Source organism: Canis aureus, chromosome 12 (assembly GCF_053574225.1).
Source record: "Canis aureus isolate CA01 chromosome 12, VMU_Caureus_v.1.0, whole genome shotgun sequence".
Taxonomy (NCBI): Eukaryota; Metazoa; Chordata; class Mammalia; order Carnivora; family Canidae; genus Canis; species Canis aureus.
This window is the reverse complement of record NC_135622.1, coordinates 5941889-5954904: the sequence shown is the minus strand read 5'-3', so window position 1 is coordinate 5954904 and position 13016 is coordinate 5941889. Positions and strand designations below refer to the sequence as shown.

Sequence of the window (13016 nt, the reverse complement as noted above, 5' to 3'; positions counted from 1 at the left end):
GTAAAATATTTTCCTGATCTACCTTACGTATTCCATAGTCTAGAGATATATAATCCAAGGAAAGAATTCTAGGAAGGGGTCTGTAGGCTGTTGAGAGAACCGGGCAAAAGATACTCCTTCACCCCTCTCCAGACCCTTCAGCTCCTATATGATTATTTTTGTTGACGAGGTGCTCAGACAGATCTCTCCACACTTCTCCCTCCCAGAGGCTCAGCCCAAATTACACCCTTGTGTTTTCAGTCTGTTCAGAGGTATCAAGGTAGCCAAGGACCCCGGTTGTGGAAGTACCTGCCCTTTCCTTCTTAATTTTACTTTCTCTAGCTCTTTTCTCCCATTAGTTCGTTTTCTTGCTGTCTTCTCTCAGGTCTTTGTATATCAGGTTGGACCTAATGAATAAATGATACTAAGAACTGGATCTCCTCTAACGGCTCTACATGTAGGTTTTGGTTCTTTAAAAATTAAAAGGCAGAGGCACCTGGGTGGCTCAGTGGTTGAGCATCTGCCTTTGCTTCAGGTCATGATCCTGGGGTCCTGGGATGGAGTCCCACATCGGGCTCCCAGCAGGGAGCCTGCTTCTCCCTTTGCATGTGTCTCTGCCTCTCTCTCTTTCATGAATAAATAAATAAAATCTTTGAAAAAAAATTAAAAGGCATATGAGAAGAGCACTGGAAAGAATGACCCCCAAATCTACCCGCTTAAGTAGCTGGGTCAGTACCCAGGGAAGTATACTTAAAGGAGCCTCTCTGCGAAAAATGTCCTGAGTTAAGTTAGAAGTTGTGTGTAGAAGGTAAAAGAAAGTCGGAGTGGAGCCTTTTGTGCTCTAAGGGAAGGATGAGTTTCCTCTGAGTGAATAGCTTCTTTCCTTCTTCATATTTTGCTACACTGCTCAAGATGGTTGTCACTAGTCACACATGGAGCTAATTAAATTTAAATTAATTCAACAAAAATTAAAATTCAGTTAATCAGTCACACCACCACATTCAGAGCTCAATTGCCACTCCATCATCACAGAAAGTTCTATTAGACAGTGCTGAGTTTGAGGCATTATGGTATCAGGAGAGGATGCATATGCTCTGGCTGTTAGAAAATCAGATCTCTAACAGAACTTAGGTGTAAGTTATCTACCTTCTCCCTGCTATCCTCTTCTCAGATCTTGTCCCATTAGCCAGGCTGTTTACAAGAACAGTCAGGCTTTCTCTCCATCTCTTCCTCCTGCCCTCTGGCCTGCTCTCCTCCTTGCCCCACCCCTCCAGTCCCTGGAAAACAAGCTGGGCAAAAAACTTTCCATCAACTTTGACCTAGTTTTCTGGTCAAATTCAGGGGAAAGGGGAGGAGCCACTAAACTCTTGAACAGGTAAGAAAAGGAGGCAGCTGAGGTATGAGTAGAGTTACTACAGCAACAAGGAGCTAGAGCCACATACCTTGGGAAAGAAAAAGAAGAAAAGAGAGAAGAAATAGCTCCTGAGAATTAAAGACAGATGAACAAAGACTGAAGTAGGAAAGAATCTTTTCAATCTCACGTTGTGCTCAATTCACACTGATTTTATGAACTTTCAGGAGTCTGAGATTTGGAATTAAAGCCAACCCCCAAATACCCAAATAAGGGCCAGGACTAGATCTGTCTACAAAAGTTTAAATAAGCCAGAAACCAGAAAGTACATTAACTACTCTGCAGTCTCAGGGTTGCTCATCCCCATCTCCCCCTTTAAGAGTAATAAAAATCATTTCAGGTAGAGGGGCAGTTGTGGTAACCATTTATTGTTATCACTCTATAAGGAATAGGAACTCCAGAAGCATGTCCTAAGGGATGATGGTGGGGTTAAATATTCAGCAAACATTTGCAGTTACGCTCATGTGTTTGATAGAACTGTAATAGGAACATAGGAGATGGTAGATGCCCTTCAACAAATACAAGTCTAGAGCAGCCCCGGTGGCTCAGCGGTTTAGCACTGCCTTCAGCCCAGGGCCTGATCCTGGGGTCCCAGGATCAAGTCCTGCATCAGTCTCCCTGCATGGAGCCTGCTTCTCCCTCTGCCTGTGTCTCTACCTCTGTCTCTCATAAATAAATAAATAAAATCTTTAAAAAACAAATACAAGTCTAGATCCTTAAGTCCTGAATAATTATCTTCTATCTTACTGTATACAAGCCAGGTTTAGCCAAAAGTAAACTCTACGATGAAACCAAACTATAAAATAGGGAGCCATAACCTTTCCTTTCAAATCCCATCACCAATGTTTGTGTATTTCAAGACCTCATTTTATTTTTCAAAAGATTTTTTTTTAATTTTATTTATTCATGAGAAACAGAGAGAGAGGCAGAGGGAGAAGCAGGCTCCTCACAGGGAGCCCGATGCAAGATTCGATCTCTAGACCTTGGGATCAGGCCCTGAGCCAAAGGCAGAGGCTCAACCACTGAGCCACCCAGGAGTCCCTATTTTTCAAAAGATCTTATTTTTAAGTAACCTCTGCACCCAGCGTGGGGCTCAAATTCTCAATTCTGAGATCAAGAGTCACATGCTCTCCTGATGGAGCCAGCCAGGTGCCCCAAGAGTTCATCTTTTAAAAGTCATGCACTCCAAAATTGAAGGCATTTCATCATGAGTATCTACAGGTGCAGAGAACTAGCCTGTACCACTAGACTGTCCCACTATAGTTTAGTTCCTTGGAATTAAGATTAAATGTAGCTCAAATTCCTTCCCTTTTCACCCCAACCCCCACTCTAACTATAGTCATTAGGGCCTTGTATCATAGGGAGTGTTTTCTCCACAGGGTATCCCAAACTGTGAAGTAGTAGGGGCAGGCTCCTTCAGGCACACTTCCTAATAGCTTCAACACCATCTCACAAGAAAGCCATTTTTTTCATGAAAAAACTTTTATTTTTATTTTATTTTTTTTACAAAGAATACCCCCCACTTGGGGTGAAAATATATCTGGTTAAGTACAAAATATAGTTTTTATCATACAAAAAGATATACAATTAAAAAACAAATGAACCACCTTCAGCCGACATACTTTCTCAGAAAAGGGTGGAGCTCAGTGCTCTGACACAGGACAGTGAACAAAGTGCTAAGGCTGAGGGTGACTGACCAAGTGCTAGGGGCTGCAGTGAGAGGGCTGTCGACATCCCTGCCTCCTAACATTGGGAAGAAAGGGAGCCCTGGGGGCTTTGGGTGAAGACACTTGCCCTCTCATTTCTCAAGGCAATGTCTGGAAGCTCTGATCACAGTGCTGTGGGCATCAATCTAGAGAGTTCCTCCTTCGGTGTGGAGAAGTCACAGTGGGCAAGGCTGATAGCAGCAACCCTTCTCAGAGAATTAGTGTCAGAATCACAGAATTCTGTACACTGGGACAAAGTCTCAGAAGTGAGGAATAACACTATATTTTTTTGTCATTGTGCTTACCCCTAGAAACATAGTAGACCAGATTTAGCTTACTTTTGATATAGGGAAAAAACAAAACAAAAAAAAAACCACAACCCAAAATTTGACAGGAACTAAAGTGCTAAGAATGATCACCTCAGAATCCATTCCAAGGAGTCACATGAAAAGAAAAACACTCTCCCACATGAAAATGTTTGTCAACAGGAGAACACAGTGCAAAAGGCTCTAAAAACAGCTTTTAAGACCTTTGGTGGGGCATAGTTACAACTGCTTTAAGCCAGATTAAAGCACATTCTAAGCAAAGACAACCTGAGAGCTGCTTCTCTTTAGGTCTTGGGAAGAAGCTCTCTCCAAAGTTCAAACCAAATCTGCTCTGGAAGGTTTTTTTCCCCCCCGTAAGTGTACAAAGGGCAAACGATTTTGTCCTAAAAATTTGGCCATGATTTTTTTGTTTTCCTAGTTTGCTAAATTGGCACCAACATTCAAGATATACAATCTCCTCCAAAAAACCTGGGGAAGACCACATCAGGAGGCCACCAAGATTTGACAAAATTGGGATGGGCCGGAGTTTTTCTAGCGTGTTTTTAAACCCATCCAGCAGACACTCCCATATCACAACTTCACATCATCTCGCTGGCTGAGGATGTGTGCGCACCATCATTTAAGGTCCTGGAGATGGCCTGCTGAGCACCTCCTACACTGGGGAGTCAGAGGCTGGGGTGGACCCATACCCCAACTGTAGAGACGGTTCAGTCTCTGAGAAAGTAAGAGTCCAGGAAGAGAGGCAGAAAGAAACATGTTAAGTACAGCTGCTTCTTTTCTTCCACAAGTTCACTGCACATTGTTGTTGAGGATGGAGGGATCCACCTGGAGTGGGGGGAAGAGAAACAAAAGAAACGATTATTTTAGTTTGGGTAAGAACTAAAACAACCACCCAGTTTAGCAGTCCTTCCCATTCAACTTCCTGTAAGAGGCTTAGAGGACAATTTGTAAAATGGCAATGATCACCTCTGTGTAAGTCGGTGGTGGCATGAACTTGAACTCAGGAGCATACATAAAAATAGGGCTGTCTTGGGAACCATCTGTGTCATCTAGTAGAGGAGTAGTGGGGCTCTCCAATCGGTGATCTTCAGGAATGATATCCATATAGCAAGGAGGAGCTAGAGAAAACATAGGCATAAGAAGTTTGGCCAAGAAATGCCTGACCGTCACAATTTCACAAACCCAAGCAGGTCAAAAAGGAAGAAAAAACATTAGGTCTGGCTCACCTTCTGGGGTATCGGGAATATTGAGATCTATCCAACTCATTTCAGAGCTGGTTCGACTGGCCATGCTCGATGTCCGACTGCTCAGACCTGATCTGCTACCGATTACCAGGGGCAGATCAAGGATGACCTTCTTGGAGCCAGGAACACTAACATAGATCTAGAAAGGAAAAATGACAGTTAGTTAGACTAGAGGTTTGGAGAAATGACTATTTTGACAGATGAACAATTTCTTGGACTCCATTCACTCACCAATAAGGAGTATTCAACTCGAAGGATGTTGCAGCCCAGGATAGAAGGCCTGATCTTTTGCACCCGAAGGCTCTTGCCACGCCACGATGCACAGGTTCCTGAAATGATGTGATTGCCTCTGACAGATGACAACTTCTGTGTCAGCACTTTGGTTTGACCATTGGCAAGGTAAGTGTGGCGTGCTACTATGGCAGCTTTGGGAACCACGATGCGCGAACATGTATTTTCAAAGTCAGCATGGATGGAAATTTCATCACCTAACAATGATAAAGACAAAAACTTATTAGCTGACGCTTAATACAATTAAGGACTTCTACCCCTATAGCCTGCCCTCACTCCCAAACCCACAGTTCCTGTTTTATCAGACTACCTTTTTAATTAAGTTTTTACCTTCACAAAATCCTTTTCTGTCAATTCGGGCAGAGACAGACACTTGTCCATCAGGAATAAACATGCAGGAAACTTTCTTCTCCTTTTTAGCAGACACAGGAGCCTGTGTTAAATAGGGGTAAAAAGACATTTTGAGACTTTCTAGAGATCCTTCTCTTTTTTCTTTCTACTCCTTACCTAGAATAGGCAACTTTCCCTCCCACCTTGGTAATCCATTTAGGACTGGATCCCCTGAGGTACATCAGTCTAATGCCTAAGACACTTGACTTACGACTTACCATCCCCGAAACCCAAGAAAACATAATTTTTAAATGAACCTCACCATTAAATCAGGAGTGTTGACATCCACTAAATCCATCACTTCAAAGAATTTCTTTGTCTCTTGAGTTGGCTGGCTGGGGCGATCAAGAAAAGCCTTCACCCAGTAGTCTACACACCCATATTTTCCTTTGAAAGATGTTCCCAAAGGCCTGTGTCAAGAAAAAAGAAGCAATCTAAAACTGTTCTCCAAGAACAGGTGATCAAAGGTGGTGAATTTTAGAGATAAGAAAGTCCAAAGATGCATTTAGTAGACACCTACCCCTGAGGAAGCTCAAAGCCGAACTTGTACTCGTATTTGTTTCCAGGTCTCATGATCACCATCTCATTCTCACCTGAGAAGAAAGAAGAAAGAATAGCCCATCAGGTTTCTTGTTTCACTTCAAATGCATCTGTGTGATAAGGAATTCCTGGGCAGCATGCAAGTCTATTGCAGGTCCCCTATTTTCACCCCCTTCTGTTCTTGAGAGATCCTGATGCATTTCGTTGGGCAAAAAGTTTCAAAGCCTTGCAATGATGAAAGGCTCAACCAGGGCAGTGAAGCTACTACCCTCTCAAACCGGAAACAAGCGAAGAATATGCAACTTATGCACACAGAAAACCTTTAAATAGTTAAGGCAGCATACCTCAGGATCACCTTCAGAACAGAACACTGTAAGAAACTGTACAAATCCCCCCCCCCTTTTTTTAGGAGTCTGCAAGTTAAAACTAAAAAAGGAAACAACATACAAGTCAAGCTGCTCAACCTGAGCAGCTTGAAATATTCAGCATAAGCTGCAAGCATTCGTTTCAACTCTATTCTCAAATCAGCTTTCACCCTCCCGACAAACAACGGGGCCACTCACCTGTTGGCTGGTCTTCCAGGAGAAGCGTGTCTTCGAAGCGCAGGTATTCAGAGGTCTGTTTGCACTGTTGGGATCCCTGCATCCACAGGACTTTGGCCACTCCGCAAGCCAGGATCCTGACAGCTTTAACTCGAGTCACTTCGCACACCTCCACGACCACCCGGCCGGCCACTTTCTCCCCGCTGCCATACACCTTTTCAGGGTCGTTAAAGACCACCTCAAAAGACTTGATTTTCTTGAACATCACCATGATTGGCTGGGCTGCCTTGACAGTTATAAATGGGGGGGAGAGAAAAAACAAAACTCCAAATCCAAAAATGCTCTGCAAAAAAATTATTTCACTCTTCAACTCTCCGCTAAGATTTCAAAAAGATTTTGGAAAAAAATGTAAGCTGTGGGTGATGCCGAAGGATCCCCGGGGGGAAAAAAAAAATCAGCTTTCTGTTTTTTTCTCCGACAGCTGGAGGAGCGCCCCGACTCTAGGAGAGCCCGAACGGCCCACCCCGCCAGAGGAGACGGAAGGAGAGTTGCGGGGAGCAGCCGGAAACTGCTTTATATAGTCGCCCGGGCTCGCCCGGCCACGCGAGCGCTAGCCCTGAGGCTCGTGCTGCCCTCGTGCACAGCCCTCCCATTGGCTGCCCGCCCCTTGTTTACCAGGAGCCCAACCAATCAGCGAGGCCGCAGCGGCGCGTGGACACGGTGTGCTCCTGGCGGGGAAAATGGTTGTTGTGCACGGCAGCCTCGCCGGGAGGAGGGAGCGGAGGGGCTGCGGGGCCGCCTCCCTCCGCCCGAGGACGCCCAGGGGAAGCCCGGAGGGAGCGGGCCCTCGCGGACCCTAGCATTTATCACGGGGGGTGGCCGTCGGGGGGCGGGTGCAGATGCTTCTGGGGTGGGAGCAGCGTTTGAAGCGAAAAGAAAATGTGCTTATGTGGGAATTTCGTGCCTAACCTCAGCCAGTGCAATAAATTTAGAGGCGACCGTTTATTTCCGGCTCACAAGTCGCAAGTCCGGTGAAAAATAATCCCATAACTCCAAGAATACTTCAGAATTGGGGCAGAGGCCAGGGAGCTTTGGTGTGACTGTTCAGGAAGAGCCCCTTTGTCTTTCTCTTGCCCCCGGGTCTCTATCCAAACCCCTAAATACCGTGACAGAAAGGGGAACTTGTCACAAATTGTAAAGCTCTTCTCCGTCGTGGGTGGGCAGCGGTCCGGGGCGCTGCTCGGCTTTCGCGCTCCCTTTCCGGCGCCCCCGAACCTGGAAGCCCCTGTACCCTCTCTCTCCGTTCGCTCTGTTCTGCCTGGAACGGAATCAGGGCGTGTTCACATCCTGTTCCTTTCCCCCTCATCTCTTCAGTTTCTACCTGCAAAGTTGGGGGAACACTTTGTTTCTATTCCCCCAGTTACCAATATATTACTCTTTTAGTAAGGTATGTACTTGAAACAAGATGCTTCCCTCGTTTCACTTTCCTCCTCAGCTGCTTGCACTCTTCCTTGTCTTCATCCCCTCTGCAACTCACCAAATCGGAGGCGCATCTCTAAATCCGTAGCCCACACTCCTCACAGCCGAGTTAAAAGTTCTCTTGTTTATATGATCAAAGTGTCAGTAAAGAGATGGCTGCATTCCTGTTTGAAGGAAGAGTTTCCGTATCTTTTAAAAGTGTTTTTCTAAGCCCTTTATTTTAGAAATCCCAGTGAGGAAAGAAGACAAAAGGATCACTGTATTCAAGCTAAAAGAGACCCTGACTGATCACTCTTTATTGTCATTTGTCAGATCCCCCCTCCCCCCAACCTGGCATGAGATGCCTTAAGGGCCTGACTCCTGAGAAATTATTCATAAATGCAAAAACAAACAAACTTGCAGAGATAAAGGCACACATGGACGCACCCTTTTTTTTTTTTTTTTTTTTTTTTTGATTCTTGGGCCTCTCCTGTCTGTGTTGAAGTATCAGGAGATTTTTACCTCATTTTTTTTTGTCCTGGCAAGAGGAAGACAGTGTTTCCAAGATTGAGATGGGGAAGTAAATAAGACTATGTGGGTGTACAGAACTCTTATTCTCAGCAAAGAATGCTATCCATTGCAATTAAGGATCCTTCTTCCTTCTTCATACACCATAACTGGGTTGACACCCTAAGGCTAACAAGTTACAACTCAGCACCGCTATTAAGCAAGCCCAAGAGTCAGGCGTCAAAACTCAGTTGGAACACACACACACACTATCCACCACCACCCCACCCCCGGGAACAAAAAGGGGAACATGTTGATCCTTAGGATGTGAGTTTGAGGTGGCACTGTTTTAGAAACCCAGTCAACAAGACCTGAGTTGTTTTTCAGTCAATCGACAATATTGATTGAATTATCAGGAGCAGGCAGGGTAGGACTCTCACCAAAATAGTTTTAAAAACTCAAAATTGTGGCTTCTGAGAGAACTTTCAATTTGATGGCTATGAAAGTGTACATAAATATGAAACATCAAAATGTTTACAAAGAATTAAATGGGGATCCCTGGGTGGTGCAGAGGTTTGGCGCCTGCCTTTGGCCCAGGGCGCGATCCTGGAGACCCGGGATCGAGTCCCACGTCGGGCTCCCGGTGCATGGAGCCTGCTTCTCCCTCTGCCTATGTCTCTGCCTCTCTCTCTCTCTCTGTGTGACTATCATAAAAAAAAAAAAAAAAAAAAAAGGAATTAAATGAGTCAGGGGCGCCTGACTGGCTCCCTTCGTGGACTCTGTGACTGTTGACTAGGGGTTATAAATTTGAGCCTCGAACTGGGTATAGAGACTATGTAAAAATAAAATCTTAGAAAAAGAGAGATGAATCAATATTGTTAAACTGTGGGATATGTAGCTACATAGATTTTGAGGGGAAAGGAGGAGAGGTGGATAAAAATAGATCAGGGTGGTTGGTGTTGATTCTGGACATCTTAGGGAAAAGGGAATGCTGATATTTATTTGAGCACATCTAGGAAGGGCTGAATTTTTTGAGCTTTTAAAAGTCAAGCAATTCTTACTATAAATTTCTCTTTGGGATCAGGGTTTTTCTTTCTTTTCCATTTTGTAGAACTCAGTACAGACCACTTGTTTGCTCTGTGCTATGTCTGGGTTCCCTTAAATGAGAGAAAACTATTTAGCTTTGGCAGTAAGCAGCTGCCTACCAGGCCCCTGGCCAACGCATGTTCTGAAAGAAAGCCCTTGGACAGAGTTGTTTATGACCTTTCACCTTATAACCCGGTATTCCGATAAAAAAAAATTTTGCTCCCTGACTCTTCTTTTTCAGTTCCTGAGTCAAAGGAAGAAAAAAAATCTTGTAAGTTCCTGTCCTGCCAACAGGGTACAGGCACATGTGAGGTGTGGGGGTGGGAGTGAGGAGGGCAGATCCAGGAAGAAGAGCAAGTCCAGGAGTTTTGCAAGTGAGATCATCTCTACCTGGGTCTTCCCCACCCTCTTCTACCTCTCTGCCAATAAAAAACCAAATTGTGATAGTTGTTTGTTTTACTGGAGTTGGTTGAGTAAAGTCAAAGCTTTCAGAGAGAAGTGTCTTCTCTATTCTGTTGCCAGTGAGAGTCAGAGCTGGTTGCAGTTCTCTTTTCCTTAACTTCTGGCCTGAGGAACATTTAGAACTCTAGAGCCTCATAGTTCCTAATGCAAAACAAACCCCTTTGTCACCTCCACCTGTGGACTTCCATTCCCTTTCCTAACCTATCAGGTTTTCCCATTTTTCCCCTAGGCAATGTTAGTTTGGTGACAAATAAAGGTGGAAAGGAAATGTGGAATTCCAGGCTGCTCAACTGTGTGCACCTCCAAGTCGTTAATAAGGTTACATTAATAATTGTATAGCATCTTAGAGTTCAAAGTGACTTTTTTGTCATTTATTGAGCACTATAATGGACCAGGTCCTTAACATAACTATTTCAATGACATCTTATTTATAAATGAATCTGTCATCCTCTTACAGAAAGGATTTAAGGTGAGATTATTTCATTGACTTCTCACACTAACTCTGTGACTCAGGGTTGATTAAGTCAGGCTCAGAGGGTTAAGTAATTTGCCTGAGGTCACAGATTTTGTAAAGAGAGCAAGATCTTGAACCCAAGTTTGTCTGGTCTAAAGTACGAACTCTTTCTTTCTTTAGGATTTTTATTTATTTATTCATGAGAGACAGACAGAGACACAGGCAGAGAGAGAAGCAGGCTCCATGCAGGGAGCTCAATCCCAGGACTCGATCCCAGGACTCCAGGGCCGATGCGGGACTCAATCCCAGGACTCGATCCCAGGACTCCAGGGCCGCGCCACGGGCCAAAGGCAGGCGCTAAACTGCCCCGAACTCCTTCTAATGTGCTATCCTGCCTCTCAGTACTTCAACACATTCTATCTTACTTGATCCTTGCTGTAAAGGATTCAGGGCAAGACTCATAACATCTTAGAGTCAAAGTGGACTCCAGCAGTCTTCAAAAAACACCCCCCCCACACACACACACATACTCACACACACACATGCCCTAGGACAAACAGCTAGTACCTGGTGGAGCCATTCTCCAAACCCAGGATTCTTAACACTTAACTTAGAACTCTTGTCTCTAGGATGCTTTCTGAGAAATCTTGTGTTTTTTCATTTAGCTTAAATTATTAAAAATACCTTATCTGGGGATGCCTTGGTGGCTCAGTGGTTGAGCATCTGCCTTTGGCTCAGGGCGTGATCCCGGAGTCCCTGGATCCATCCAGTCCCATATCAGGCTCCCTGCATGGAGCCTGCTTCTCCCTCTGCCTGTCTCTCTGCCTCTCTCTCTCTCTCTCTCTCTCTCTCATAAATAAATAAAATCTTTTAAAAATAATACCTTATCTGGAAGCCCACATTTCATGTTTATTGGAGTTTATTTTTCTACTATATGGAAGAAAGAATGGACATCTAGGAGTTGCCCAACTTCAGGGAAAGATGGGGAAAAGGAGGTTAATTTATTCAGGATTGCTGTAGACTCATTTAAGATACTTCTTAAAGTTGACTTATTATATCAAAAATGTATTTCCCTTCTCATTCTATCACTCCTCTGTTTTCTTTCCTTTAGTATTAAAACTTTTTAAAGATTTTATTTATTTATTTATTTATTTATTTATTTATTTATTTATTTATTTATTGAGACACACAGAGAGAGGCAGAGACATAGGCAGAGGGAGAAGCAGGCTCCTCCTAGGGAGCCCAATGTGGGACTCTATCCCAGACCCTGGGATCATGACCTGAGCCAAAGGCAAATGCTCAATCACTGAGTCACCTGGGTGCCCCTACTATTAAATTTCTTAAGAGAATAACTTATACCAGCTTTCTGCATTGATTAAATTTGTCCCTTTGTAGTCTGACTTCTGCCTCCACTAAAATAGTTTTCTTCAAGGTTTCCAGAGGAAACCAGAGTGGTTTTTTTGGCTTTATTCCCCTTGGCTCCTATATAATTTGAAAACTGCCATCTTTTTAAAATTTAGACATTCATCTGGACTTTTGGACTTTCTCCTTTTCCAGCAATTTCTTTTTTTCTCTGTTCCTGAGAGCTTTTCTCGAGGACTTGTCCTCGGCCCTCTCCTTTTCTTCCTTTAAGCTTTGCTCTTCAGTTTGCCCATCTGTACATCATTTGTGTAAAATTTATACTTTACCTTTAGCCTGTTTCCATAGTTCCAGGTGGCATCTCAAATTCAACTTGTCCATATAGAATTCATAATCTTCCCTGTGTGCTCAAAATCAGTCCTTCCCTTTGTTTCTTTTAATGGAACTATTCTACATTCTCCCAATTATCAAGGCTTAAAATCCAAGAATTGCTTTTGATCCCTTCCTCTATGACATTCCCCACATCCAAACAATTGCCAAATTCTATGGAGGCCATCTTTCCAGTGTTTCTAGAATTTACTTCTTTATTATTCCACTGCCAGGACTCTGATTCATGTCCTTATTACTTTTGCCTAGATTTTTTTATTTTATTTTATTTTATTTTATTTTATTTTATTTTATTTTATTTTATTATTTTTTCATGAGAGAGAGAGAGGCAGAGACATAGGCTAAAGGAGAAGAAGGCTTTTCCCTGTGGAAAGCCCGATGTGGGACTCGATCCCAGGATGCTGGTATCACAACCTGAGCTGAAGACTGATGCTCAACCACTGAGCCATCCAGGTGCCCATTGCTTATATTATTTTAATACCTTATAACAGATCTTTTTGCTATAATCTATAGACCACAAGGAGATTAATCTAACAATATTGAATTCCTGTCTTCCTGTGATGCTCCGAAACCCATTGACTACTGAATCAAACCCAAATGCTTCAACCTGGCCTTTAAAGCCTTCACAAATTGGCCTCAATCAAACTTTCCAGTCCCATTTCCCATACTTCTTCATATATGTACTCTATACCTCGGCCAAACCTGAGTACTCACTGTTCCCCAATACATCCTCCTGTGCCTTTGCCTCTTTGGTCGTGTTTTTCTCTTTACTTGGAATGCCTGCCCTTCCTCCCCCATCTCTGTGTTTTGAAATCCTACCCACTTTTCCGTAGACAGCCAAATGACTTTTCTTCTATGAAATCTTTCTTGATTC

General features: G+C 43.6%; 1 protein-coding gene across 1 annotated transcript; it reads right to left on the bottom strand.

Annotated features, from left to right (window-relative positions):
• Positions 1 to 2853: 2853 nt before the first annotated feature.
• Positions 2854 to 6995, bottom strand: TXNIP (thioredoxin interacting protein). The gene is made up of 8 exons (XM_077842493.1): positions 6451 to 6995; positions 5868 to 5940; positions 5610 to 5757; positions 5288 to 5390; positions 4898 to 5154; positions 4649 to 4805; positions 4389 to 4540; positions 2854 to 4247 (listed from the first exon to the last, which is right to left on the bottom strand). Exons 1-8 carry the CDS (start codon positions 6698 to 6700, stop codon positions 4212 to 4214), a joined length of 1176 nt encoding a protein of 391 aa, XP_077698619.1. The 5' UTR covers positions 6701 to 6995; the 3' UTR covers positions 2854 to 4211.
• Positions 6996 to 13016: the final 6021 nt, after the last annotated feature.

Excerpts from the sequence above, each read along its gene's own strand:
- TXNIP (XM_077842493.1), bottom strand. The coding sequence starts at position 6,700 with ATGGTGATGTTCAAGAAAATCAAGTCTTTTGAGGTGGTCTTTAACGAC. Across the intron at positions 5,155-5,287 it reads CAGAAAAGGATTTTGTGAAG|GTGATGAAATTTCCATCCAT; the intron begins GTAAAAACTTAA and ends TATCATTGTTAG. Across the intron at positions 4,541-4,648 it reads TATTCCCGATACCCCAGAAG|CTCCTCCTTGCTATATGGAT; the intron begins GTGAGCCAGACC and ends TGTTTTCTCTAG.